General features: G+C 36.1%; 3 protein-coding genes, 1 long non-coding RNA gene and 1 pseudogene across 5 annotated transcripts; 3 read left to right on the top strand and 2 right to left on the bottom strand.

The window, feature by feature from the left end:
* The first annotated feature begins 1,155 nt into the window (after positions 1–1,155).
* LOC103334787 (beta-amyrin 16-alpha-hydroxylase CYP87D16-like) lies at positions 1,156–1,921 on the top strand (annotated as a pseudogene). Its single transcript, XR_016128121.1, has 4 exons — positions 1,156–1,305; positions 1,398–1,645; positions 1,730–1,817; positions 1,911–1,921. The product of XR_016128121.1 is annotated as a beta-amyrin 16-alpha-hydroxylase CYP87D16-like (transcript).
* A 3,550-nt stretch (positions 1,922–5,471) lies between these two features.
* Positions 5,472–7,916, top strand: LOC103334788 (cucurbitadienol 11-hydroxylase-like). The gene is made up of 9 exons (XM_008237754.2): positions 5,472–5,705; positions 5,785–6,112; positions 6,213–6,362; positions 6,461–6,697; positions 6,786–6,875; positions 6,975–7,053; positions 7,142–7,248; positions 7,372–7,499; positions 7,632–7,916. The coding sequence occupies exons 1-9, from the start codon at positions 5,503–5,505 to the stop codon at positions 7,723–7,725; spliced, it is 1,416 nt and encodes a 471-aa protein (XP_008235976.2). The 5' UTR covers positions 5,472–5,502; the 3' UTR covers positions 7,726–7,916.
* Positions 7,917–10,787: 2,871 nt separating this feature from the next.
* LOC148916085 (uncharacterized) lies at positions 10,788–12,548 on the top strand. The gene is made up of 2 exons (XR_016128240.1): positions 10,788–10,928; positions 12,195–12,548. It is a non-coding gene; the product is annotated as an uncharacterized LOC148916085 (long non-coding RNA).
* A 3,761-nt stretch (positions 12,549–16,309) lies between these two features.
* On the bottom strand, positions 16,310–18,799 carry LOC103334757 (cucurbitadienol 11-hydroxylase-like). Its single transcript, XM_008237724.3, has 9 exons — positions 18,555–18,799; positions 18,077–18,407; positions 17,819–17,968; positions 17,478–17,726; positions 17,303–17,392; positions 17,131–17,209; positions 16,936–17,042; positions 16,708–16,835; positions 16,310–16,577 (listed from the first exon to the last, which is right to left on the bottom strand). Exons 1-9 carry the CDS (start codon positions 18,755–18,757, stop codon positions 16,484–16,486), a joined length of 1,431 nt encoding a protein of 476 aa, XP_008235946.1. The 5' UTR covers positions 18,758–18,799; the 3' UTR covers positions 16,310–16,483.
* Positions 18,800–21,064: 2,265 nt separating this feature from the next.
* Positions 21,065–24,182, bottom strand: LOC103334789 (isocitrate dehydrogenase [NAD] regulatory subunit 1, mitochondrial). The gene is made up of 4 exons (XM_089053999.1): positions 23,470–24,182; positions 23,135–23,374; positions 21,856–21,934; positions 21,065–21,568 (listed from the first exon to the last, which is right to left on the bottom strand). The coding sequence occupies exons 1-4, from the start codon at positions 23,995–23,997 to the stop codon at positions 21,294–21,296; spliced, it is 1,122 nt and encodes a 373-aa protein (XP_088910125.1). The 5' UTR covers positions 23,998–24,182; the 3' UTR covers positions 21,065–21,293.
* Between the last annotated feature and the right edge of the window lie 231 nt (positions 24,183–24,413).

The following is a 24,413-nucleotide window of genomic DNA, read 5'->3' as shown; positions in this document are numbered from 1 at the left end:
AAATCTCTAGGAAACTCATACAGATATCCGAACCCGGATATATAATATATTATTGATTATAACATGTAATTGTCTGCTTATATTTACATAAGCATACAAAGACTGATCATAGCAGCAGCAAACACACTTCTTAGATCAGAATGTGGGAAAGAAAGTTGCCATTATAGGAGCTCGAACTAGTGGCCTTCTTGCCTGCAAGTGCACACTTTCAAAGGGCTTTCAGCCCATTGTGTTTGAATCTGCAAGCACCACTGGAGGAGTTTGGACCAAAACTATTGAGACCACCAATCTCCAAACTCCTAGAGAAGCTTACCGATTCTCAGATTTCCCATGGCCATCTTCTGTAACAGAGGACTTTCCTAACCAACATCAGGTTTTGGATTTACATCAAATCATATGCTCACCATTTTGACTTGCTCAAGCATCTCAAATTCAACACCAAAGTGTGTGGGATTGAGTATGAAGGCCACTCTGAGGATGAGATGCAAGCTTGGAGCTTGTGGGGTGGCTCTGGAGAGCCTTTCAGCTCCAAAGGGAAATGGAAAGTTGTAGTAGAAGACAAACAAAGCCTTTCAACTGAGGTACAAGTATAATATGTACAATCGAGTTTATATTTTATTATGTTATGTTGTTAGACTGTCAATAAAACAAGTGGAGTTTGATATATCAAGTTACCTGCCTAGTTCAGTCAAGATGTTCTTTTCTTTGCCTTGCAGATATGGACCAATATTTCGGACTAGTTTGGCGGGTAGACAGGTCGTAATCACAGCTGATCCTGAGTTCAATAACTACATATTTCAGCAAGAAGAGAGGATGGTGGAACTGTGGTACTTGGACATGTTTTCGAAGATCTTCGTCCATGAAGGCGAATCTAAGACGAACGCAGTTGGTATGGTTCACAAGTATGTAAGGAGCATTTTCTTGAATCACTTTGGTGCTGAGAGGCTTAAGGAGAAGCTGCTCCCTCAAATAGAAGAATTCGTCAACAAAAGTCTATGTGCCTGGTCAAGTAAGGCCTCTGTTGAAGTGGAGCATGCAGGCTCAGTTATAAATTTCAACCCCACTTAAATCTTAATCACTTATTTTATTTTTCAGTACTGCTTTTTTCTGCTGCTGCTCTTGTCATACTTAACAAAACTTTTCTCGCCATTGCAGATGGTTTTTAATTTTAGCACGAAGCAGATGATCAGTTATGATGCAGAAAAATCATCTGATGACCTGAGTGAGAAATATACTAAAATCATAGACGGTCTTATGTACTTTCCCTTGAACATCCCTGGTACAGCCTACTATAATTGTTCGAAGGTGATATTCAAATTGGCATATTATAACTAGCAACAAGTTTGTCTCCTTCGAATGAGATTTTACAAAAATTTAATGTCTTGGTATTCATTCAGCACCAAAAGAACGTAACAACCATGTTGAGGGATATGCTAAAGGAGAGACGGATTTCACCTGAGACACGGAGAGGAGATTTCCTTGATCAAATCAACGTTGACATGGAAAAGGAGAAATTTTTGTCAGAGGATTTTTCAGTTCAGCTGTATTTGGGGGCTTGTTTGCCACCTTTGAGTCTATTTCTGCAGTAATAGCATTAGCTTTCAGTTTACTGGCAGAGCATCCTTCAGTTGTACAAGAGTTGACGGTACGTAGAGAAAGTTTGAGCTTCAATTCATTTTCATAACTCCTCTGTTTAAGACCCTAATGATCAATTATCTTTTATGGTCAGGCTGAGCATGAGGCAATTCTCAAAAACAGGGAAAATCCAAATTCCTCACTCACATGGGACGAATATAAATCAATGACTTACTCTTCAGGTTAGTTCCCAAATCTCAACAAGCATTTCTTTCTTCCTTGCACAACAGCTTTGAAAAAGACTTATAATTTGCTGGTCTTCGGAAAACATATAGGTTATCAATGAAATTTTTAGGCTGGGAAATGTTGCCCCTGGCTTATTTCGTAGAGCTTTGAAAGATATCCCAGTAAAGGGTAAGTCCTCAATTACAAATAGCTTAGGCCTTTTGTTTCTAACAGCAAATGGATTCTTACTGAAATGTTTCCAGTAAATGCTTTGCAGGATTTACAATTCCAGAAGGCTGGACCATTATGATTGTCACCTCTGCACTTCAGTTAAGTCCCAACACATTCGAGGAGCCCCTCGAGTTCAATCCATGGCGTTGGAAGGTTCGTGTCTCGGGGATGGGCTGAGTGTCATTGTCGTTTGTTCAAATCACTTCAATTTTTAGCAGCTAATTTTACTTTATATTTATTTGATGAAATTTAGGACCTTGACTCATATGCTGTGTCCAAGAACTTCATGCCTTTTGGTGGAGGAATGAGGCAATGTGCAGGGGCAGAGTATAATAGGGTTTTCTTGGCCACCTTTCTCCGTGTCTTGGTCACCAAATATAGGTACATTTCTTTTCTCTCACCACAAGTTACGAATCTACTGTGTGTTTTACAACGTTTTTATCAGAGCTATGTCATATTTGTCCACAAAAAAAAAAAGCTAAGTCATCTATTGAATCTCTGTTCATATGTGGACAACAATCAAGGCGGCACGCATTGCTCGAAACCTTATTTTAGGGTTTGGGGATGGAATTCACATAAAGTTCGAGGAGAAGAAAACCTAAGTTGAAATTTTTTTTTTCCTCCTATATTGATCGAACACTTAGGTGCTACCTATATATAATCAAATTTAGAGTTTCATGTTATTAACAACAAAGACATACACATGCAAGGGGGTGTAGCTCAAGTGGTGAAGAGCATTTACTCCTGCATTCGAGGTCTTAGGTTTCAAATCCTCCTACCCAATGGTGGATCTAGGAATTTTTATAGGGGTGAGCTAATTTTTGGTTTTGTTTTTGAATAATACTAGTCTTACCACATTTTTTATACCACAATTTTATACCACATGATGTGGCAGTTGATGTGTATATACCACATCATGTAAAATACTAGTTTTTGTTTTTCTCATTTTATTTATTAAAATACACTTCATTCATTTAATTGATGTGGCATATGCCACATTATGTGGTATAGAAATACGGGATAATAATGTGGTAAGTGTAGCATTACTTTTTTTTTTTTTTTTTGCGATATCTATTATAATGGTGGTTATGTTTTTTCTAGTGGTTATGGTTAACCATCATCATATAGGAATCTCAGAGAAATTGAAAAGTTCAGAAATTTAGTAAAGGCTTCTTGCCTAAATTCAGAACGGAGCTTCAAAAAGTAGAAATTGAAAGAAAGATATGAGAAATTATAGAAGTATCGAGATGAGCTCTAATACCATCATAACAATATGGATTGAGCAGAAGAAAGATTATAGCATAAAAAGAATTACAGAGAAAAAAACCAAAACCTCATGCTTATAATTGTATCTTTAATCTCCAGTAAATAATTTAAAGTTTTTCATGAAAAAAAAAAACAATTTATAAGAAAACAATGAATTGCAACAGACAAAATGGAGCAGGACAAAAATGAAATTATCATTTTCCTTTAAAATAAACAATCCATTATATTACATTTATGGAGCACGTGGGGCCGTACTTTGGGAGGTTGTGAGGCCATATGGAGTACATATCAACAACATTTATTATATTAAAAAGTATTTATCTTTATTATAAAAATGCATCACACGAGTTCTAAAGTTACATCACATGGATTCCAATCAATCTAACGGCTGGGATTATACAAGGGTGGGCTTATGTCTACATAGAGGTGTAGGCTAATATTTGATTCACCTAGTTTGGGCTTGGACTACTTAGCCTAAGTTGTATATTCTAAAAACTCAGCATTGGCCTAGAGCCCATTCCAGCCCACACTTAGATTCGCTTGTGCTCCTATTCTGACGATCCTTTATATCAAAAAATAAAAATAAAAACCATACACATTACTTTGTGTATTACCTATATTGGCATCTGAGGTTTTTATTTTTGAAGAGGTTGGCTTCTTAAATTTTTTTTTTTATTTAAAAAAATTGTGTTAACAAAATTAGTTAATACAAAGAAAAAGTTTTTGAAAAATTGATCTTCGGGCCAGTTTGGCATTGTTGTGTTGTGAAAAGAATTCTGTCAGATTTTTGTGAGAGAAATCAGCTTTGAGAGAAAGCTGTTTGGTGTTTGGTACATTTTTTGTTAAAAGTGTTGTTGGTACTAATTCCTGCATAATCATTAAACATAGTGCCTCTTTGAAACTGATTCATGCATAATCAAAAAATGAAAGCATCTTATTAGATGCTTGCTCTTATAGCTTTCTTTCACAGCAATTTTTAACAAAAAGTGATTTTCTCATAGTTTATCAAACGAGTTGGGTTTCCTAAATTTTTTTAAAAATCACTTATTAACACAAATAAGCAATACCAAACAGGCACTTAAAAGTTTGAAACGGACTAAATCATAATTTCATTTTAACAAGCAGCGTTGGGAACATGTGGCATTAATGTAATTTTTGTGATCCTTGATGTGAAGAAATTTTGGGCCTTATGTTTGCTTGAAAAAATGGGGACCAATTTAAAATAAACAGCTAGAGTCTTCCAACATATTAAATAGAATTTTAATTTGAATGCCTCTGCTAAGTTTTAATGTACCTAAGTATGATTCGTTTTATAGTAAATTTGGCTTACATCCTTTAAATTCAATTTGTCGTACCTACAACCCTTTACTTTTTGTTCCTATAAATAATACCCGATTTGTATAAATAAAAACCCATGACTAGAATTCAACTCAGCAAGTTACCTAATTAAGCATAAAATCTGATTTATTATACTTTTTAGATTCCAAAATACCCCGAACTAAGCCATTACAGGGTATCTAAGTATGATTTTTAATACACCAAAATAGATTTTTTTGGCGGGGTATTAGTTGGATTGGCCTAAATATTTTAAAATTTTGAATGCACTGAAATTTTAATACATTTGGACCTAAAATCAACCACCAACTAATGGCGGCGCCCTCCAAATACTTCAATAATGTCACCCATAGAAGAAGGCTACACCTCCCATAACCTAACTAAACATGAGGTTCTACCAAACTTATAATAGACTTACAAAATAAATCAGTGTTGATGAGTTGACTCTGTGGAGTGATTTACGTTTATACGCCGTGGTCCTGTGGATTGATGAGCAAGGTTAAAATTTTTTATGCACGTATATGGAACTCTAGAATAGTTATCTAGATATGGAATTCTAGAAACCTAACTTAAAATACCTAAATTGTGTTTTAATGACCCTAAATAAAATTAATGCTGCCACCTAAAAAAAGAGAGTAGAAACTTACTGCAACTAGATAGATTTTAACGTCAAGATACAAGCTTTTTAGGGTTAGGTAAGTAGATTTGGCACGCACAGAGACTTTAATACATTTAACACCAACAGCACCATCTCCAGTGATGGCCTCTTTTGCAGTGAGATATATGATATAAACATATATATATATATATATATATATAAAGAGAAGGGAGGTGAACCAACAAGACTACAATTCTTTCTCTGATCAGAAAATGTGGGCTGTTGTTGGATTGAGTTTAGTAGTTTTGCTAGTGACATACATTACTCACTGGATTACACAATGGAGAAATCCAAAATGCAATGGGGTTCTCCCTCCGGGTTCTATGGGCTGGCCTCTCGTTGGAGAGACTCTCAATGCGATGACTCTGAGCAATTCCATTGATCTTCATCCTTTCGTTAAGAGGAGAGTTACAAAGTAAATAAACTATGCCTACTCAATTTACCATAACAAATTCTAGTTTCATTTCTCGCTTAAATTCTTCTCTGCCTTGCAGATATGGCCCGATATTTCGGACTAGTTTGGTTGGTAGACCAATTGTAGTCTCAACCGATCCCGAATTCAATAGTCACCTACTTCAACAAGAAGGCAAGCTAGTTGAACTAGGGTTCTTCGACTCATTTACCAAGATCCTCAACCTTTCTGGCGAGGCAACGACAACCGGTACTGTCATTCACAAGTGCTTAAGGAGCATTACATTGAATCACTTCGGCGCTGAGACGCTTAAGGAAAAGTTGCTCCCTCTAATAGAAAAAACAGTCGTCGAAACTCTAGCCTCCTGGTCAAGTCAGGCATCTGTTGAAGTTAAACACGCTACCTCAGTTGTAAAAATTTCAACCCAACAACTTAATCACTTATCTATTAGTTATTATGATCCACTGCGCTTATTGTTTATACTAAAATTATCTTTTCTCGCCGTCGCAGATGCTCTTCAATTTTAGTGCCAAGCATATGACTGGTTATGATGCTGAAACATCATCTGATAACCTCGGTGATAAATTTTCTAGAATCATGAACAGTTTTTTGTCATTTCCCGTGAATGTTCCTGGTACAGCATACCATAATGGTTTACAGGTAGTATTCAAAATGGTTTGTTTATCAAAACATGCAAAATTTGTTTCAATTATTCAATCAGATACCACAAGATATTTAAAGCTTTGGTACCTATTCAGGACCGCGATAAGATAATAACAGCGCTGAGGGATATGCTAGAGAAGAGACGCATGTCACCGGACACACATCAAGGAGATTTCCTTGATCAAATCAGCAAAGAGAAGTTGTTTTCAGAGGAATCTGTTGTTTATGCCGTATTTGGGGTCTTGTTGGCTAGCTTTGAGCCTATTTCATCAATACTGGCACTAGCTTTCAGTTTACTTGGAGAGCATCCTGCAGCTTTAAAAGAGTTGACTGTAAGTACACAAAGTTTAGGCATCAATTTAACATGTTCTTTAATTTTCTACCCAAGTCACAAATAATCAAATATCTTTTATCGTTCAGGCTGAGAATGAGGCACTTCTCAAAAACAGAGAAAATCCAAATTCCTCACTCACATGGGACGAATATAAATCTATGACTTTCACTCGTCAGGTAATTAGTTCTACAAAGTACACAAGCTCAACATGTTGTTCTACTCACACAACACTATGGAAAAAGTCTTATTAACTTGCTGGTCTTTGGAAAACATAGGTTGTCAATGAAACTCTTAGACTGGGAAATGCTGCACCTGCATTGCTACGCAGAGCTCTGAAAGATATCCCAGTAAAGGGTACGTCCTTGGTTACAAATAGCTTAGGCCTTCAGTTTCTAACTGCAAATATTTTTTTCACTAAAATGTTGAAGTACATGCTTTGCAGGATTTACAATTCCAGCAGGTTGGACGATTATGGCTTTCACCACTGCAATTCAATTAAGTCCCAACGCATTCCAGGATCCCCTCCAGTTCAATCCGTGGCGTTGGAAGGTGGGTTTTCGTGGGGAGGAAGAGAGGGGTTTGGTGTTGTAACTTGAGAGTAATATTTCCATTTTTCCAAAAATAAGCTAATTTTGTTTATACACATATGTGTAAATATTTTATGGAAATTAGGACCTTGACTCCCTTGTTATATCGAAGAACTTCATGCCGTTTGGTCGAGGATCGAGACAATGCGCAGGGGCAGAGTATACTAGGGTGTTCTTGGCCACCTTTCTTCATGTCTTGGTCACCAAATATAGGTACGTACATTTCACCATTCCCCTCTTATTTTTTATCTCATTTTCTCACCACAAGTGACAAATATACTGTGTGCCTACAATGTTTTTGATAGAGCTTAATCATCTTTTGGATTTTAACTTTTTTGTTCGTAGCTGGAAAACGATCGACGCAGGACGCATGGTTCGAAAGAATATGTTATTATTTGGGGCAAGCATTCACATTAAGCTCTCGGAGAAGAAAAATTGAGATACTTTTCAAATTCTGTTTATGGGAAATGGTCGAGCACTTGTCTAGATGTACCTATAATTAAAAATGACGTGCAATTAAGTTATGAATTAGCCCAAAAACAGGAAAGTTTATATAATTAAGTTGGAATAATTGAGGGTTGTGCACTAAAAAGGCCTCCCAGTTATCAAATATTCACTACATGAGCTAAAGGAGTTGTTCTATCCAATGTTTTAAAAGGCGAGGCGTAGAGACGGGGCATTTTTAGTCCGTTATACGAGGCGTAAGCCTTGAAGCAGTGATGTGTAAGCCTTTTGAACATTAATTTAATTTAATAAAAATATATATAAATAATACAATATAGTAAATTGTACTACTAATTCTTATTGAGCCAAAATATTATAATATAAGTACTAATTGTCATTCAAGTGTGATAATCAATTCCAAAACATAAAATACTTATTCAACATCAAAAGAAAGACTCAATTCTTGCATCCCCCTCCTCATCACGAAACATCTAATGCTATGATATTTAGCATTTATGTGTGGACATGAGTATTATTTTTAGTGGATTTTATGGATATTGTGTTGTTTGGAAAACAAAAACATAATATATATATATATAGTACAAAGAGAATTCATACCGAAGGAGAGAGAGGATTCAACTTAGGTTGATAATTAAAAGGGAGGTTCACTATTATATCCAATATAGGGGCCCAAATTATAAAAATACTCTATATGAAATAAACTTTAGAAACACACCCAAAACTCATTTACAACGTAACAAAGAGGCTTTTAACTTCTTATAAATTACAAAATTGCCATCAATTTCTTAAAACAAGCCCAACCCCAAAACCTTATAAAAAAAAACCCAAAATACTCAATAGGGTATCAAAGTAATTTAATAATCAAACTTAAATTCAATAGGACCAGTAGTCATTTTTTGGGTTTTTTTTGGGTTTGTTTATAGAAATTCAATGGTGTAGGGTTTATTTATAATATTAGTGCTAAGAATTGGTATATCACTAAATATCTCTAATTAAAATTGATGCAGATTATCACATTAGGGATATACATAGGTCTATTAATGTATTTATTTAGAAGGAAAAAAAAAAAGGGAAGTATCGCATTAGGGATATACATATAGGTTAGGCCCAAAAAAAGAGAGCTAGATATGGGCCTGTATGTTAAATATATTATTAAAAATAATAAAAAGTAAAAAAAATGATTTGGATGCTTATCAAACGCACACTCCTTATAAAGGGATGCGTTAAAATCAAAATGCGGCATTCAACTTAGTTTTGGACTATGCAACGACGCCATTCCATTGGAAAAAAAAAACCTAAAAAAGATACACACGGTCATCCTCTTGGGGCAGATGTGCTTCACCGACCCACAAAGCGGTGCTTCACCGACCCAGCGCTTCACAACGCCTGCTTTGTAGTCGACGCACATGCTAAGCGTGCAAACAGCTAAACAAGCATACGCCTTAGGTGATTTGCTATTGCCTCGATGCGCGCTCTAACGTGCGCCTACACATGCCTTTGAAAACATTGGTTCTATATGGTTGTTTGGGGATTCAGCCTCCTTGTTTCTTTTGATATAATAAATAACAAATTTTAAGTTTACCTTTTTTAACTGCCAATGCATATTAAGGAATCCACAATATGAAAGTATTAATATAACTCATAAAATTTGTAAATTTTTTTAATAAAAATACCTTGGATTGGACCAATATATTTTGTTCATATTCATTGGTTTGAATACGAGTATTTACTCCAAAGGTCCTAGGTTTGATTTCTCTCTTCTTTAACAAAGATGGAAGATCTCTCAGTCCAATGCTCTACAAATGTTGAAAAATTTCTCAACCAACAAACAAATCGATGAGATGAAGTTCAAATGAAGGGTGAATTTTTCGATACCATGGGGGGAACCTAATTGGAAATAAGAGGAACCTCAACTTCCTTCATGATATCAGAGTTAGGTAAGTCCATGTGTGAAAGCCTAACGGTCACACATGCTCCACGTCGCTCAATATGTGTTGTCCACGTAATAGGCTTGAAAATTCATCACACGTGCAGGAGCGTGTGAGAATGTGAAGGTAAAAAGCCTCACATTGGAAAGTTGAAAATAGAAAGTCTCATATAATAAATGGCTCCACTCCTACTAAAGTTGAGGTCTTTTGTATAAAACCCTACACTTGCTAAATAGGTGATTAAGTTGGGGACAATATCGATTTTGCTAGTGGTGGGCCAAGTGTTCGTTTCTTTGAAATCTTAACATAGTATCAAAGCGAGCCAGTTGATTTGGCCCGATTTAATCCAAATAAAAAAAAACATCAAATTAATATAATATAATATATATATATATAAGTGACCGATGTGAAATTGGTTGCACATGTGGCCTACTAAAAAGTGATCCCACATGAGATGGAGTGTTGAAAAATACACACAATTCCACATCAGAAACTTAATACATTTCTTTGCCCTCTTGTTTTATCTCATTTGGATCTCAAGTTACAAAAATTGTATCTGCAGTTCTTGACAAATCTTAACAAACCATCGTTTTGAATTTCTGTTAATAGGTGGACAACGATCAAAAGGGCACGCATTGCTCGAAATCCCATGTTAGGATTTGGGGATAGCGTTCACATCAAATCTGAAGAGAAGAAAAACTGAGATTATTTTTTCTTCATCTTGTTCAGATGTTATTCTTGAATATGCAGCAATGAAATTGTCTAATTGGAAAAGCCAAAAACAAATATTTAGACCCATCTATCTTGTTGAAACTTGAATCTGACTCTAGGGTTTCAAATAATTCCTCAAACATTGGGAGCTTCATGAGTTTGCAAAGTTTATTACAGTAAACGATGATAATACGTCATGAAATTTCCCATATATTATGTAAAAGTATTAAAATTTAGGGAATGCACGTACATACTCACAAACCAAAAATCTTAATCAAGAATACTCACTTTGCAAATATTAACCACAAATACTCACTTCCTCATGTGAAAGTATTGAACTGCCCTTCATATAAATAGATACTATATTGACCATGTATCCTTCTCTGAAACCCAATTCCTCCCAACTCTTCCTTCCTCTCTCGCAGTCCTCTGTCGTCCCCATTGCACATCTAGAACGGCAAATCAATTCATAGCATTATAGCACATCTGGAAGAAAGGCATAACGCAAGAAGATCGTTTTCAAAATTTCTAGAGAATGGTAATGACAATCTTCTCTCTTCTCAATCCCTAGTTTTCTTGTTTTTCTTTTTATGTACTTTTATTTCATTATTTTGTCAAAATAAGTAATTTAAGTTTGCACAATTAAGTTGTTAGGGTTCCTAATATTACAACTCATATTCAACTCAAAACTTTTGCATTTGTTGTCTTTAGATTTGTTCCTAACTCTGTGATAATTTTTATTTTTATTTCCAACGAGTTACATAATTAGTAAGCCACCATATGACCCACCCAACTACAGAGATTGATCACCAATTGCAAGTAATTAATTGGGTTTTAGTTCGTATCATGTGGGTTTCTGTTGAGTATTGATATAGTGATTCTTAATAGGGAGTTTCACTAAAACACCCAAAATGGGGGTTGAAATTATAAAAAAACCCAAGCACTATTTAAACATATAAACACACCCAAAACCCATCATTACACACACTCAAAACCCATTTATAAACACACCCAAAAATTTGACTTTGGGGTTGATTTTGGGTGTGTTTCTATGTTTAAATAGTGTTTGGGTTTTTTTATAAATACATGTCTAGGATTGGGTTTATTTATAAATTTGTATTCTTAATATGCTTCCGGATATGTTTTCTGCTGAAATTCCTTATATGAAGTGTATGAATTTTGAATTCGAAATTGTTGCATTTGCCTTATCAAAACCTGATATGGATGCAAATAGGTCTTGTTGCGATTGATTTTATTATTTATCAGAACATGGGAAAGCTGAAAATAGGTATCTTCATGAGATCCTTGACCAAAATTTGAAGTATTGCAAGAGCATTAAGTAGACCTCCCTTGATATATACTGCTTCTGAAAATTTTGGTTGTTCTGTTCACTATTGCCTTCTTTAGGAAGCTTATAAATTACATGTGGAGCTTCTTGAGTCAAACAATTCCACATTACCCCATTATTGTTCACCCTTTGAGGTGTTTTGATGTATGGTTCTGTGCCTCTTATTATGTGTTCCACTTTTTGCGATTTTCTCTTGTTGGTGTTCTAGGTTAGGAATCTCCTTACCAATTAGTCTAGGAATTTCGTATGTAATAGGGCATGAATGTCTTGTGAGAAGAATTGTAATTTATGTAGGAAGCTTTGGTAATACAATAACAAATGTTAGAAACTAAATGATTCCAATTAAAAATGTGAGAGAGTCACATACTTTAACTTAATGTTTACACTCGCACTTTTCTGAATCTTTAGTTTTGTTGTCATACTTTGGTGAATAAAAAGCAATTGGGAATGTTGCAGAAATGGGGAGTGGGGAACTACACATGCGAGAGAATATCACCTTCATAACACAGCTCATCACTTGGAGGTTCGAGATTGGACAAAAGCTACTGGTTTCTTCGCGGTTAGAAGATGGCTTGAGAAATGAAGATGCGCCACCAGTTTTGTTTCACCACATAAACATTGTTGTAATAGGAGTGGAATTGGATATTAGTTGTGCTTTGATGTGATCAGCTATTCCTTATTTATTAGTTGTGGTTTCATGAATTAGTAACCATGAAACTAGAGTGGATAGAGAAACTGCATCTGTATATGTTTAGCTAATAAGTAGCCTCGCAATGTAAACTCAAGTTTATGTATTGCGCTTTCTTATTATGCCTCTATTATTGTCTTAACTATTTTTTCACCTCTGTCTTGACAATTACAAAGCTAAAGTTGGACTAAGAGGTTTACGTATTGCCTTCTTAGCACTTGGTTTTTCACATCTCTTTGCAATTATAGAGTTAAAATTGGACTTAGGTTTACGTATTGCCTTCTTATTGCCCTTTTATTGTGTTCATATTGCTCCTCTATTGTTGTCTTTGCAATTATAGAGTTGAAAGACTATCAAGTTTAAGTATTGCCTTCTTATTGCCCTTATATTTCTTTCCTATCGTACATCTATTGTTGTCTTAACTCTTTTTTCACCTTTGTCTTCACAATTATAGAGCTGAAGTTGGACTTCCAGGTTTACGTATTGCCTTCTTATTGCCCTTTTATTGTGTTCCTATTGCTCCTCTATTGTTGTTTTAGCACATTGTTTTTCACCTCTGTCTTTGCAATTACAAAGTTGAAAGACTATTAAGTTTAAGTATTGCCTTCTTATTGCCCTTATATTGCTTTCCTATTGTACCTCTATTGCTGTTTTAACTCTTTTTTCACCTCTGTCTTGACAATTATAGAGCTAAAGTTGGACTTCCAGGTTTACATATTGCCTTCTTATTGCCCTTTTATTGTGTTCCTATCGTTGCTCTATTGCAGTCTTAGCACTTTTTTTTTTCTTAATGTATGTCTTGGCAAACAAATTGTAGTTAGACTATGAATTCTTTGTATTGCCCCTTTATTCCACTACCCTTGTATTGCACCACAGTTCAATTTAAATTTCTAGCCACCTGCTTTATGTGTCTACATCAATCATGCACATAAACATCATACATACACATTCAATAAATGTTATAAATAGCTGCATCATGATCTATACAATTGGGTACCTATAAAGATACCTATTTCCAAAAACTAAAACAGTGACATGTTAGGAACACAAATTGTACATATAGTTAGGTAGCAAAGATCCCCACTTAATGGAATGAGACATACAAACAAAACAATTGTAACATCTAAATGATCTGCTTCTTGTTAATGACGGGGATAGCTTCTTTGCATGTACTTCGATAGTGGCCCTTCACACCGCACCTTGAGCATTTTCTTTGTTGTGAGTCCTCTCCTTTAGAATGTATTCTTTGCGTCTTATGACGGCCCGACATAACCCTTGAAATAGGAGGGAGGATATTTACATATCGGATATTTTCGGGAAAAACCCATGTCCCTTGAGGTTGTACAGGATAAATGGATTCTGCATATGTAGCTGCCCATGTAGCTCAAGTGTAATATGAAGAGGCAAATGAGTATGGATTCAATTTCAAGTGTCGACATACCGCAATAGCATGTTTGCACGGGAGTTGCTCTATGTCAAACTTCCTACACGTACAACTATGGTTTTGCAAGTGCACAAGACCGTTCATATCACCATCAAGCTCAGAAAATGTTACGTTCCGTGATACTATTATGCCTTCAGCCTCACCACCTTCATAACTCTCAATATTATCCTTGCGAACCCAGTTTCCGTTGTAGAATACCAATATTCCAACAGTATCCATTTCTGCAAATAACAGCAATAAATCAATCTATTTGCATCCCCATCATAAGGTATACTCATTTCTTTGCATTACCAAATTGGAAATCAAAACAGAAAAACTAAAGCTCTTAGCAAAACTAACCTAACCCAGAATGTCAATCAAATCCAATTCAAAGACCTAAAATTTCACACTTAAGCTTCTAAATGAGGGAAAAACTTGTCTAACTAACCTATTTCTACGCTAGACAAAATTAAGATATGATTTTTATGTTTCGTGTTATTTTGGGGAAAATGCTTTATGGGTATTGAAGAAGGGGACAAATAGCTTAAAACTCAAAATTACAAATAAGGGTTGCATGCCATCAAATTTATTGGCATATATATGCAGACAAAGCCACGCACTGGTACTGAAGCAGCCTATAAAATATCACAATTTCAAATTTTTCTTCACATTTTTTATATTAATCAAATAACACAAGCCATGTTTGGATAAGTTCAGCAATTCTAGGATTACCCTACCTATCTTAATTGAACACTTGGGCTTTATTGTTCTTACACTTCTATCTTTTTTATGGCCTAGCCAATTGGAGAATTGAGTGTCAAGAAGTGGTTGGTGGTTGGATTGAGAACATATATAATAATAGTCATACTGGATTTTGCCAGTTGCAGAGAAGGGGAAAAGGAAAAGGAAAAGTGATTCAAGACATAGAGTTACCTACAAAAGCAATTTGAGGAACTAGAAAAGAGGGACCTGGTAGCAATAGGAGTCGCAGGTTGCTGTTGTCGTTGCTTCTTTTCTTTTCCTTTTGGGGGTATCGTTTCAACAATTGAGGTGGTGGTCAAAGCTTCTTCTAGTTGAGGTTTAGATAATCATCGAAGAACTTGGTTAGATGCCCTCCAGTTTTTTCTTGGTTCGACAGCGGAGAGGAATTGGGAGAGGTTGGTTTCAGATTCTGAGAATGAATTTTTTAGGGGATAAAGAGTGGATATTGATGTATTTATGTTGAGGGCAATTTAGTACTTTCACATGAGGAAGTGAGTATTTGTGGTTAAAATTTCTAATGAGTATTCTTGATTAAGGTTTCTGGTTTGTGAGTATGTACGTGCATTTCCCAAATTTCTTCACATTAAGGATCACAAAAATTACATTAATGCCACATGTTCCCAACGATGCTTGTTAAAATGAAATTATGATATAGTTCGTTTCAAACTTTTAAGATTGGGGTTCTTCAATTTTTCGAAAACTTTTTCTTTTTATTAACTGATTTTGTTAACACAATTTTTTAAAATTAAAAATTAAAAAAATTAAAAACTTAAGAAGCCAACCTCTTCAAAAATAAAAACCTCATATGCCAATAGGTAATACACAAAGTAGTGTGTATGGTTTATTTTTTAATTTTTGATGCTCCAGCCTAGTGCTGAGTTTTTAGAATATACAACTTAGGCTAAGTTGTCAAGCCCAAACTAGGTGAATCAAATATTAGCCTACACCTCTATGTAGACATGAAGCCCACCCTTGTATAATCTCAGCCGTTAGATTGATTGGAATCCATATGATGTAACTTTAGAATCCGTGTGATGCTTTTTTATAATAAAGAGAAATACTTTTTAATACGATAAATGTTGTTGATATGTGCTCCATATGGCCTCACAACCTCCCAAAGTAAGGCCCCACGTGCTCCATAAAGGTAATATAATGGATTGTTTATTATAAAGGTAAATGATAATTTCCTCTTTGTCCTGCTCCATTTTGTCTGTTGCAATTCATTGTTTTCTTATAAATTGTTTTTTTTTTCATGAAAACCTTTAAATTATTTACTGGAGATTAAAGAAACAAATATAAGCATGAGGTTCTAGTTTTTTTTCTATGTAATTCTTTTTATGTTATAATCTTTCTTCTGCTCAATCCATATTGTTATGATGGTATTAGAGCTCATCTCGATACTTCTATAATTTCTCATATCTTTCTTTCAATCTCTACTTTTTGAAGCTCCGTTCTGAATTTAGGCACGAAGTTTTTACTAAATTTCTGAACTTTTCAATTTCTCTGAGATTCTTCTGTGTTCTTTTTTGAATTTCTGGTTCTTTTAAGTTACTTTTGCTTCCTAAAGCTTGGCTTATATGATGATGGTTAACCATAACCACTGTTATATTTTTTTTTGGGGGGGGGGAGGAGGGGGAACATAACCCTATAAAAAATTTAGCCCACCCCTATAAAAAAATTCCTAGTTGGGTAGGAGGATTTGAAATCTAAGACTTTGAATGCAGGAGTAAATGCTCTTCACCACTTGAGCTACACCCCCTTGCATGTGTATGTTTTTGTTGTTAATAACATGAAACACTGAATCAAAAAAAAAACATGAAACACTCAATTTGATTATATATAGGTAGCACTAAGTGTTGATCAATATTCATCTCAGGTTTTCTTCTCCTCGAACTTTATGTGAATTCCATCCCCAAATCCTAAAATAGGGTTTCGAGCAATGCGTGCCGCTTTGATTGTTGTCCACCTATGAACAGAGATTCAATAGATGACTTAGCTTTCTTTTTTTTTTTTGGACAAAGATGACATAGCTCTGATAAAAACGTTGTAAAACACACAGTAGATTCGTAACTTGTGGTGAGAGAAAAGAAATGTACCTATATTTGGTGACCAAGACATGGAGAAAGGTGGCTAAGAAAACCCTACTATACTCTGCCCCTGCACATTGCCTCATTCCTCCACCAAAAGGCATGAAGTTCTTGGACACAGCATATGAGTCAAGGTCCTAAATTTCATCAAATAAATATAAAGTAAAATTAGCTGCTAAAAATTGAAGTCATTTGAACAAACGACAGTGACACTCAGCCCATCCCCGAGACACGAACCTTCCAACGCCATGGATTGAACTCGAGGGGATCCTCGAATGTGTTGGGACTTAACTGAAGTGCAGAGGTGACAACCATAATGGTCCAGCCTTCTGGAATTGTAAATCCTGCAAAGCATTTACTGGAAACATTTTAGTAAGAATCCATTTGCTGTTAGAAACAAAAGACCTACGCTATTTGTAATTGAGGACTTACCCTTTACTGGGATATCTTTCAAAGCTCTACGTAATAAGCCAGGGGCAACATTTCCCAGCCTAAGAATTTCATTGATAACCTATATGTTTTCCGAAGACCAGCAAATTATAAGTCTTTTTCAAAGCTGTTGTGCAAGGAAGAAGGAAATGCTTGTTGAGATTTGGGAACTGACCTGAAGAGTAAAAGTCATGGATTTATATTCGTCCCATGTGAGTGAGGAATTTGGATTTTCCCTGTTTTTGAGAATTGCCTCATGCTCAGCCTGACCATAAAAGATAATTGATCATTAGGGTCTTAAACAGAGGAGTTATGAAAATGAAATTGAAGCACAAACTTCGTCTATGTACCGTCAACTCTTCTACAACTGAAGGATGCTCTGCCAGTAAGCTGAAAGCTAATGCTATTATTGCAGAAATAGACTCAAAGGTGGCAAACAAGCCCCCAAATACCAGCTGAACTGAAAAATCCTCTGACAAAAATTTCTCCTTTTCCATGTCAATGCTGATTTGATCAAGGAAATCTCCTCTCCGCGTCTCAGGTGAAATCCGTCTCTCCTTTAGCATATCCCTCAACATGGTTGTTACGTTCTTTTGGTGCTGAATGAATACCAAGACATTAAATTTTTGTAAAATCTCATTCGAAGGAGACAAACTTGTTGCTAGTTATAATATGCCAATTTGAATATCACCTTCGAACAATTATAGTAGGCTGTACCAGGGATGTTCAAGGGAAAGGACATAAGACCGTCTATGATTTTAGTATATTTCTCACTCAGGTCATCAGATGATTTTTCTGCATCATAACTGATCATCTGCTTCGCGCTAAAATTAAAAACCATCTGCAATGGCGAGAAAAGTTATGTTAAGTGTGACAAGAACAGCAGCAGAAAAAAGCAGTACTGAAAAAGAAAATAAGTGATTAAGATTTAAGTGGGGTTGAAATTTACAACTGAGCCTGCATGCTTCACTTCAACAGAGGCCTTACTTGACCAGGCACATAGACTTTTGTTGACGAATTCTTCTATTTGAGGGAGCAGCTTCTCCTTAAGCCTCTCAGCACCAAAGTGATTCAAGAAAGTGCTCCTTACATACTTGTGAACCATACCAACTGCGTTCGTCTTAGATTCACCTTCATGGACGAAGATCTTCGAAAACGTGTCCAAGTACCACAGCTCCACCATCCTCCCTTCTTGCTGAAATAAGTAGTTATTGAACTCAGGATCAGCTGTGACTACAACCGGTCTACCTGCCAAACTAGTCCGAAATATTGGTCCATATCTGCAAGGCAAAGAAAAGAACATCTTCACTGAACTAGGCAGGAAACTTGGTATATCAAACTCCACTTTTTTAAAATCATTAGATTGATTGAAATATAATAAACAAAGCAATATGTTCTTAGTTGAGTTTGAGTGAGCAGAGTTTTACCTTTGAAGTCTCTTCTTAATGAAGGGGTGAAGATCGAGTGAGTAGCTGGGAATGATCAAATTGAGAGTCTCTCCAATGAGAGGCAACCCCATGGAACCTGGAGGCAGAACCCCATTGCATTTTGGGTTCCTCCATTTGATAATCCAGTGAGTAAAATATATGACTAGTAAAGCTACTAAACTCAACCCAACCAGAGTCCACATTTTTGTTTCAGATCAGAGAAAGAGTGGCAACTAGCAATCTCTATGGCCAGACTATATATATATCATGTGGAAATATTGGCATTACAAAAAGAAAATAGGAGAAATGACAAGATTATTCCAAAATATATCTGACTTTTCTTGCACATAAAACATTTAAAATGAAACGTTCTAATGAGAGGGGACACATGACATGACTTATATTAAAAGTAAAAGCCACCGTCTCTGACTTTTGCTCATCTGGTTGAATAAGAAAACAAGCACCCTCAGTCCTTGTTATGGCCCTCGGTCCTCACTCAGGAATAACTTCTAGGTTTAGTCTTGCAGGAAGTTCAGGGAACCTGAGCTGTATGAAAGTGTTTTTATATTGAAGTGTTTTTGGTTATCTGAAAGCGCTTTTAATCTTTATAAAAACATATTGAAACGAGCCCTTAATCTAAGTCATAATCCTGCTACAAAGGTAGTCCAAGTTGGTTGCTCAAGCCTAATCGTTGATCAGGTCAAAACAGATGTAGCTTTCACCAATTTGTGTAGACTTTTTTTTAACCAAAAATCATAGTATAATCAATGATTGCTGATATGTTTGACCCTAAAGGTGTCCCTCAAATAAAATTATTTGAAAGATTCATTAGTAGAAGGGGTAATAAAAAGCTAAGCTTGCCTGAAATATTAAATACAGTCTTGTCCAATATTAAATACACAAGGTTCCCTGAAATTTAGATCTCAGACTCCACAACAAAGTGAAAGGTTTTTTTTTTTTTTTTTTTTTTAATAAAGAAAAAGCATAGTTGGAGTGGAGATGGTGCATGCTTAAGTTTAAATTAATGCTAATTAATAAATAAAAATACTTATACTAATTAAGAATACTATCCTTTCTGGTGTCAAATATTAAGAGATTTCTTAATAATGAAAGATTGTGTTTCGCTTAATAAAATAAATAAAAAAGATTGTGTTTCGAGAGCATCGTTGAGGTTTAAAATATAAGTTGCCGGTGAGGAGCACCAGATTGACGATGATAATAATACAAAAAATAGTAATATTTCAGTCAAATTTGGGCTGCCCCCATTATTCTAAGACTTCTCATGGCCTCAGCAATATTGTATTTGATCTGCCAAGATTTACGTATGACCTCAACATGACAACTCTGGAAAACTCATATACTGATGGATGGGAGCACTTGGTGGCTGACAATATTTCAAAGTTTGAACATCAAAAGATCATATTTAAATCAATTTGATCAAACGGCTAAGAGATAAAGTTTTACTATATAATTCTTATTTAATTATAAGTGAAAGCAACTACGAGAACCCAGAAATTTCCATAAATTTCAGTGGCTGACTAGTGTCCAGGAGATGAAACCAACAACCCACTTTGGTGTTTATGCAATTGATACAGTTTTTAAGCCATGAAATCCAAACAACTTTGGAAGGTTAGACTGATCCTGTTGAAATTTCTTTGCTGGTTAAAATTATTTTCCCCATTTGTCCACGTTTCTTGCTGGACTGAACTCGCGACAGGACATTTTATTACATACACAGATATACTTGTCCAATTCTTTCTCTCTTTTAAGTTAAAGAAATACATAAAAAGTCAAAATTGAGTACAATTATTTTTGTAATTACATGTCGAATTCAAAAATTAATTGAGTGCAAGAAAACATCAACCTAAACTTATAGACAAATAACAGATCTTTGGTTACAATAGATAACATTCATTTCATGGTAGATTAATATAGTTTCATCAGCAGGTGTTAATCTTAAATCTCATCCTTACATGTGATCGAAAAGAAAAATTGATCATCCTTGTATCATTTCTTGCATATTGGGATTGAACTTGGAGTAAGGCTGGACCCAGGCCCACGTCCAATTATAGCAACAAAATCCAATATCAAAATATATAAATACAGGATAACAATCAAATCATTATATTCAATTCAGCCAAGCATTCTCCTTTTTCTTTTTTCTTTTTTTTTTTTGCATGCGATAATCTAAATTATTGGAGAGAAAAGAGAATTTTTCACACACATAGGCAAAATGTCATGAGAGTTTGAACCTGAGATCTTTGGTGTGCAAGTCAATACCCTTTTCAACTAAACTCGACTCCATTTGCCAGTATTCTAATAATATAATCTGATCCAAAATAATAATCTCGGTTCAGTCCAGAATCCTAAATGAAAGCTAGTGTTAACTAGTTACAAGTGAGTTTTGTCTTGTCTTTGCTTAAACAAGCAGTACGGGCCACACTAACACAAGCCAGACAAATTTGAGTAGAAATGAGATATAATTTCTCGTGAGAAGGAAAAGGAGATGCTTTTCATAAAATTGAAAACTTCGAGCAGTGGGAGAACATTTATTGCTGAATCAGTATATGGATCAATTCGGCTTATTCCCGAAAAAGGATAAAAAAATAATAATAATATTGCATTTTGACAGATGTAGGATAACCTACCAATGATGGAGAAGAAACCATGTGAAAACGCTGGTAAACAATAGTATGAAGTATAACCAAAAATAAACACAACAGACATGTTCCCGGTCAATCAGTCCAGATTAGCAATAACCGCATCAACAACCTCTTGAGTGGTGCTGACTCCGCCGAGATCTTTCGTCCGGTACTTGCCTTCTGAGATCACACGTTTCACGGCTGTTTCAAGTCGATCAGCAAATGAAGGAAACTGGAGATGCCTCAACATCATGGCTGATGACAGTAGCAAGGCCACTGGGTTGGCCTTCTTTTGCTCCCATAATTTTTCGTTTCCGACATTTCCTGCTGAAGCACCTTGCTCAAAAACAGCATGATCAGCACCCACATTTCCTGTAGTCACCGAACAACTAATGAGGCACAGTTAAAACAGAGAAACTACAAGAACCAGATAGAGCATGCGCAGTGATCAGTCCTTGAAGCAAATGATCTTTCTTTCATGTAATAGATCATTCTTACTATGGAAAGGCGAAGTAAATACATCGTGATGATAGTAACAAAGCACAACTTGCCAATATATTACCATGATAAAAACAAGAATTCAACTCGCAACTAAAACTATTACAAAAATGACTGGCAATTTATTCTCATAAATTATACTAATTAATAATAATGTCTACCTCCTGGCATGACCCCAGTGCCTCCAGCAATACCAGCTGCCGTATTTGCCACTAGGTTTCCATAAAGATTAGGAGTGACCTGCAAGATATGAAACAACCTCTGTCAATGGAATGGGAAAAGAAAGTATCTACTATTAACTAACAGGTAAATTCGAAAAAAAGCAGAAAGGCATGCATGTATTTCAAATTTCAAAAGCCAGATACCTATTTTTTAGCTGGGCAACACAGACAGGTCTATTGGTTAAAATGAAGAACAAGCATGATACAAGAACAAGCATGATACATCAGAAGCTTAGGGTTTGGCCCAAGATTCAGTTTTTTTTTTTTCCTTTTACGAAAAAAAAAACAGGAAAAGAAATCCTATGCACGATACTCCTGCATAGCAGGGGTATACTCAAGCCCACCCTCCCCCCTCCATAAGGAAAAGAAAATGAGATTCTAAATAAACAAATAATAACAAAATACCTTCATCATGAATCAAAGGGAGTTTATGATACACATATGATGCAAACCCATGACACAAGGAAGAGGAACAAAATTTTAATCCTAGTTAAAACAGAAACTGAAATTGCACAATAGAAAAGAAGGTAGCAGAACAGATTGTTGGAGTATTACAGTTTGATTCCACTTAAACGAACTTGTTCAGAGCTGGAGCTTCTTAAGAAATAGAAAGGCTGTACTTTTTTCCATTGACATCATTTCAACAACCAATGAAAACAGAAAGACAAATACCGTTAATATTCAAAGAAAATTTATTTCATATTACACCATTAGTCACAGACTTATCAAAAATTCATCAAGTCACAGCAGTCAACTTCATGTCAAACAAGTACTGTGCAGGAATTCCAAGTTCAAGCACAAGAAGGCATCACTCCTACGACCAAAAAAAAAAAAGGCATCACTCCATGAAACCTGAATTTTGCCAAAAGTCAAATAATTTTATGTTCCTTCACCCAGGTTCAAGATGTAACAGGATGATAGATGATAACTACTTGGAGGGTAGCGCCCTCTCTAGACAGCAAGTCTATTTAAATAGGTTTTTTTTTTTTTTTTATATATATTTTTAAAACTCACTTCTTACGATTAACACTAAGCTCTCAAATACAAGAGAAAGGACAGAGTTTGTTGCTAAACAAACTCCTACTCACTAGGCAAACACATCTCTGCTAAACCAACTCCTACAAACCCACGTCAGACCAAGTCCAAAAAGCAACGAAATTTTATCCAAACTGATTCAAATTGTAAAACAAATGGGAAGATTTGAAATGAAGCCACATACCATAACGTCAAATTGCTCGGGCTTCGAAACAAGTTGCATGCAGCAATTGTCCACAATAATCTCATTGTACTTGATACTTGGGTACTTGGTAGCAATCTCTCTACAAGACTCTAAGAACAACCCATCTGCCAGCTTCATAATGTTGGCTTTGTGCACAGCAGTCACCTTCTTTCTGTTGTTCAGATACGCATACTCAAACGCATACTTGGCAATTCGCTCTGAGCAAAACTTCGTGATCACCTAACCAAATTCAAAATCAAATCCCAATTTTTCCCAAAAACACAAACCCACAAAAATTCAAGAGTAAAGATTTGATTTTTGACAGATTATCATACCTTGAGGCTCTCAACGACGCCGGGGACGACCTCGTGCTCGAGCCCCGAGTATTCGCCTTCGGTGTTCTCTCTAATTACGACAATGTCCACGTTCTCGTGGCGGGTGGGGAGACCGGGGAGGTTGAAGCAGTTGACCAAGGAAGCGTACAAGTCGAGCTCTTTCCTCAGCTGGACGTTGAGCGAGCTCACACCCCCGCCGACTGGAGTCTTCAAGCCGCCTTTCAGGCAGACCTTGTTCTTCCGGATCGACTCGATCACCTCCGGAGGCACCCGCTTCAGATCGCCGTGGACGTCGTACCGCTCAAAGTAAACCGGAGCGTGCATCGCCTCCATGACTTGCTCGACGGCGTTGGTGACGAGTGGGCCTATGCCGTCGCCAGGGATCAGGGTGACGGGCCGCGGGGCTCCGTCGCCGGGTCGGGGCATGTAGGTGACGGATCTTGTGTTCGGGTCGGGTTTGGGAAGGAAGGGTCCGGGCGTGGAGCGGTGGGTGAGGTTTTTGAGGATCGGGAGGGTCCGCCGAGCCATCAGGTTAGGGTTAGGGTTCTGGGTTTTCTGGAGGGAGGGGGGCGTCGTGGGGTTTGGGGAGGGCCGAGTTTTAGCAGAGGAGTTGAAGTTGAGCTGGTGGTTGACTGATGGTGGGAATAGGGAAATGTTAGTAAATTAGAGGACTTTTTTGCAATAAAGCCACGTTCTAGTTTGCACTTTTGGGTGGACCTTTTGGTCTATTTGTCAATTGCACTGATCAATAATACATAGCTCCTTTTTTTGAGGGTATATCTTAAAATTTTAAATAATTAAAAATACTCATTTCTTCTACTTGATCAAGCCTTGGGGATCATGGCTGGAGCTGTTGGTAAGTTGTTCTGCAGCTCTCAACTGATGCCTTTAATGTCTTCAGAACTTCAGATTATGTGTAGCTTTTATGACATTTGCGTTATTTC

The sequence above is a fragment of the Prunus mume genome, linkage group LG6 (assembly GCF_029339155.1).
Source record: "Prunus mume cultivar Tortuosa linkage group LG6, ASM2933915v1, whole genome shotgun sequence".
In the NCBI taxonomy this organism is placed as follows: Eukaryota; Viridiplantae; Streptophyta; class Magnoliopsida; order Rosales; family Rosaceae; genus Prunus; species Prunus mume.
The sequence above is the reverse complement of the archived record's forward strand: the minus strand, read 5'-3'. Positions and strand labels throughout refer to the sequence as shown.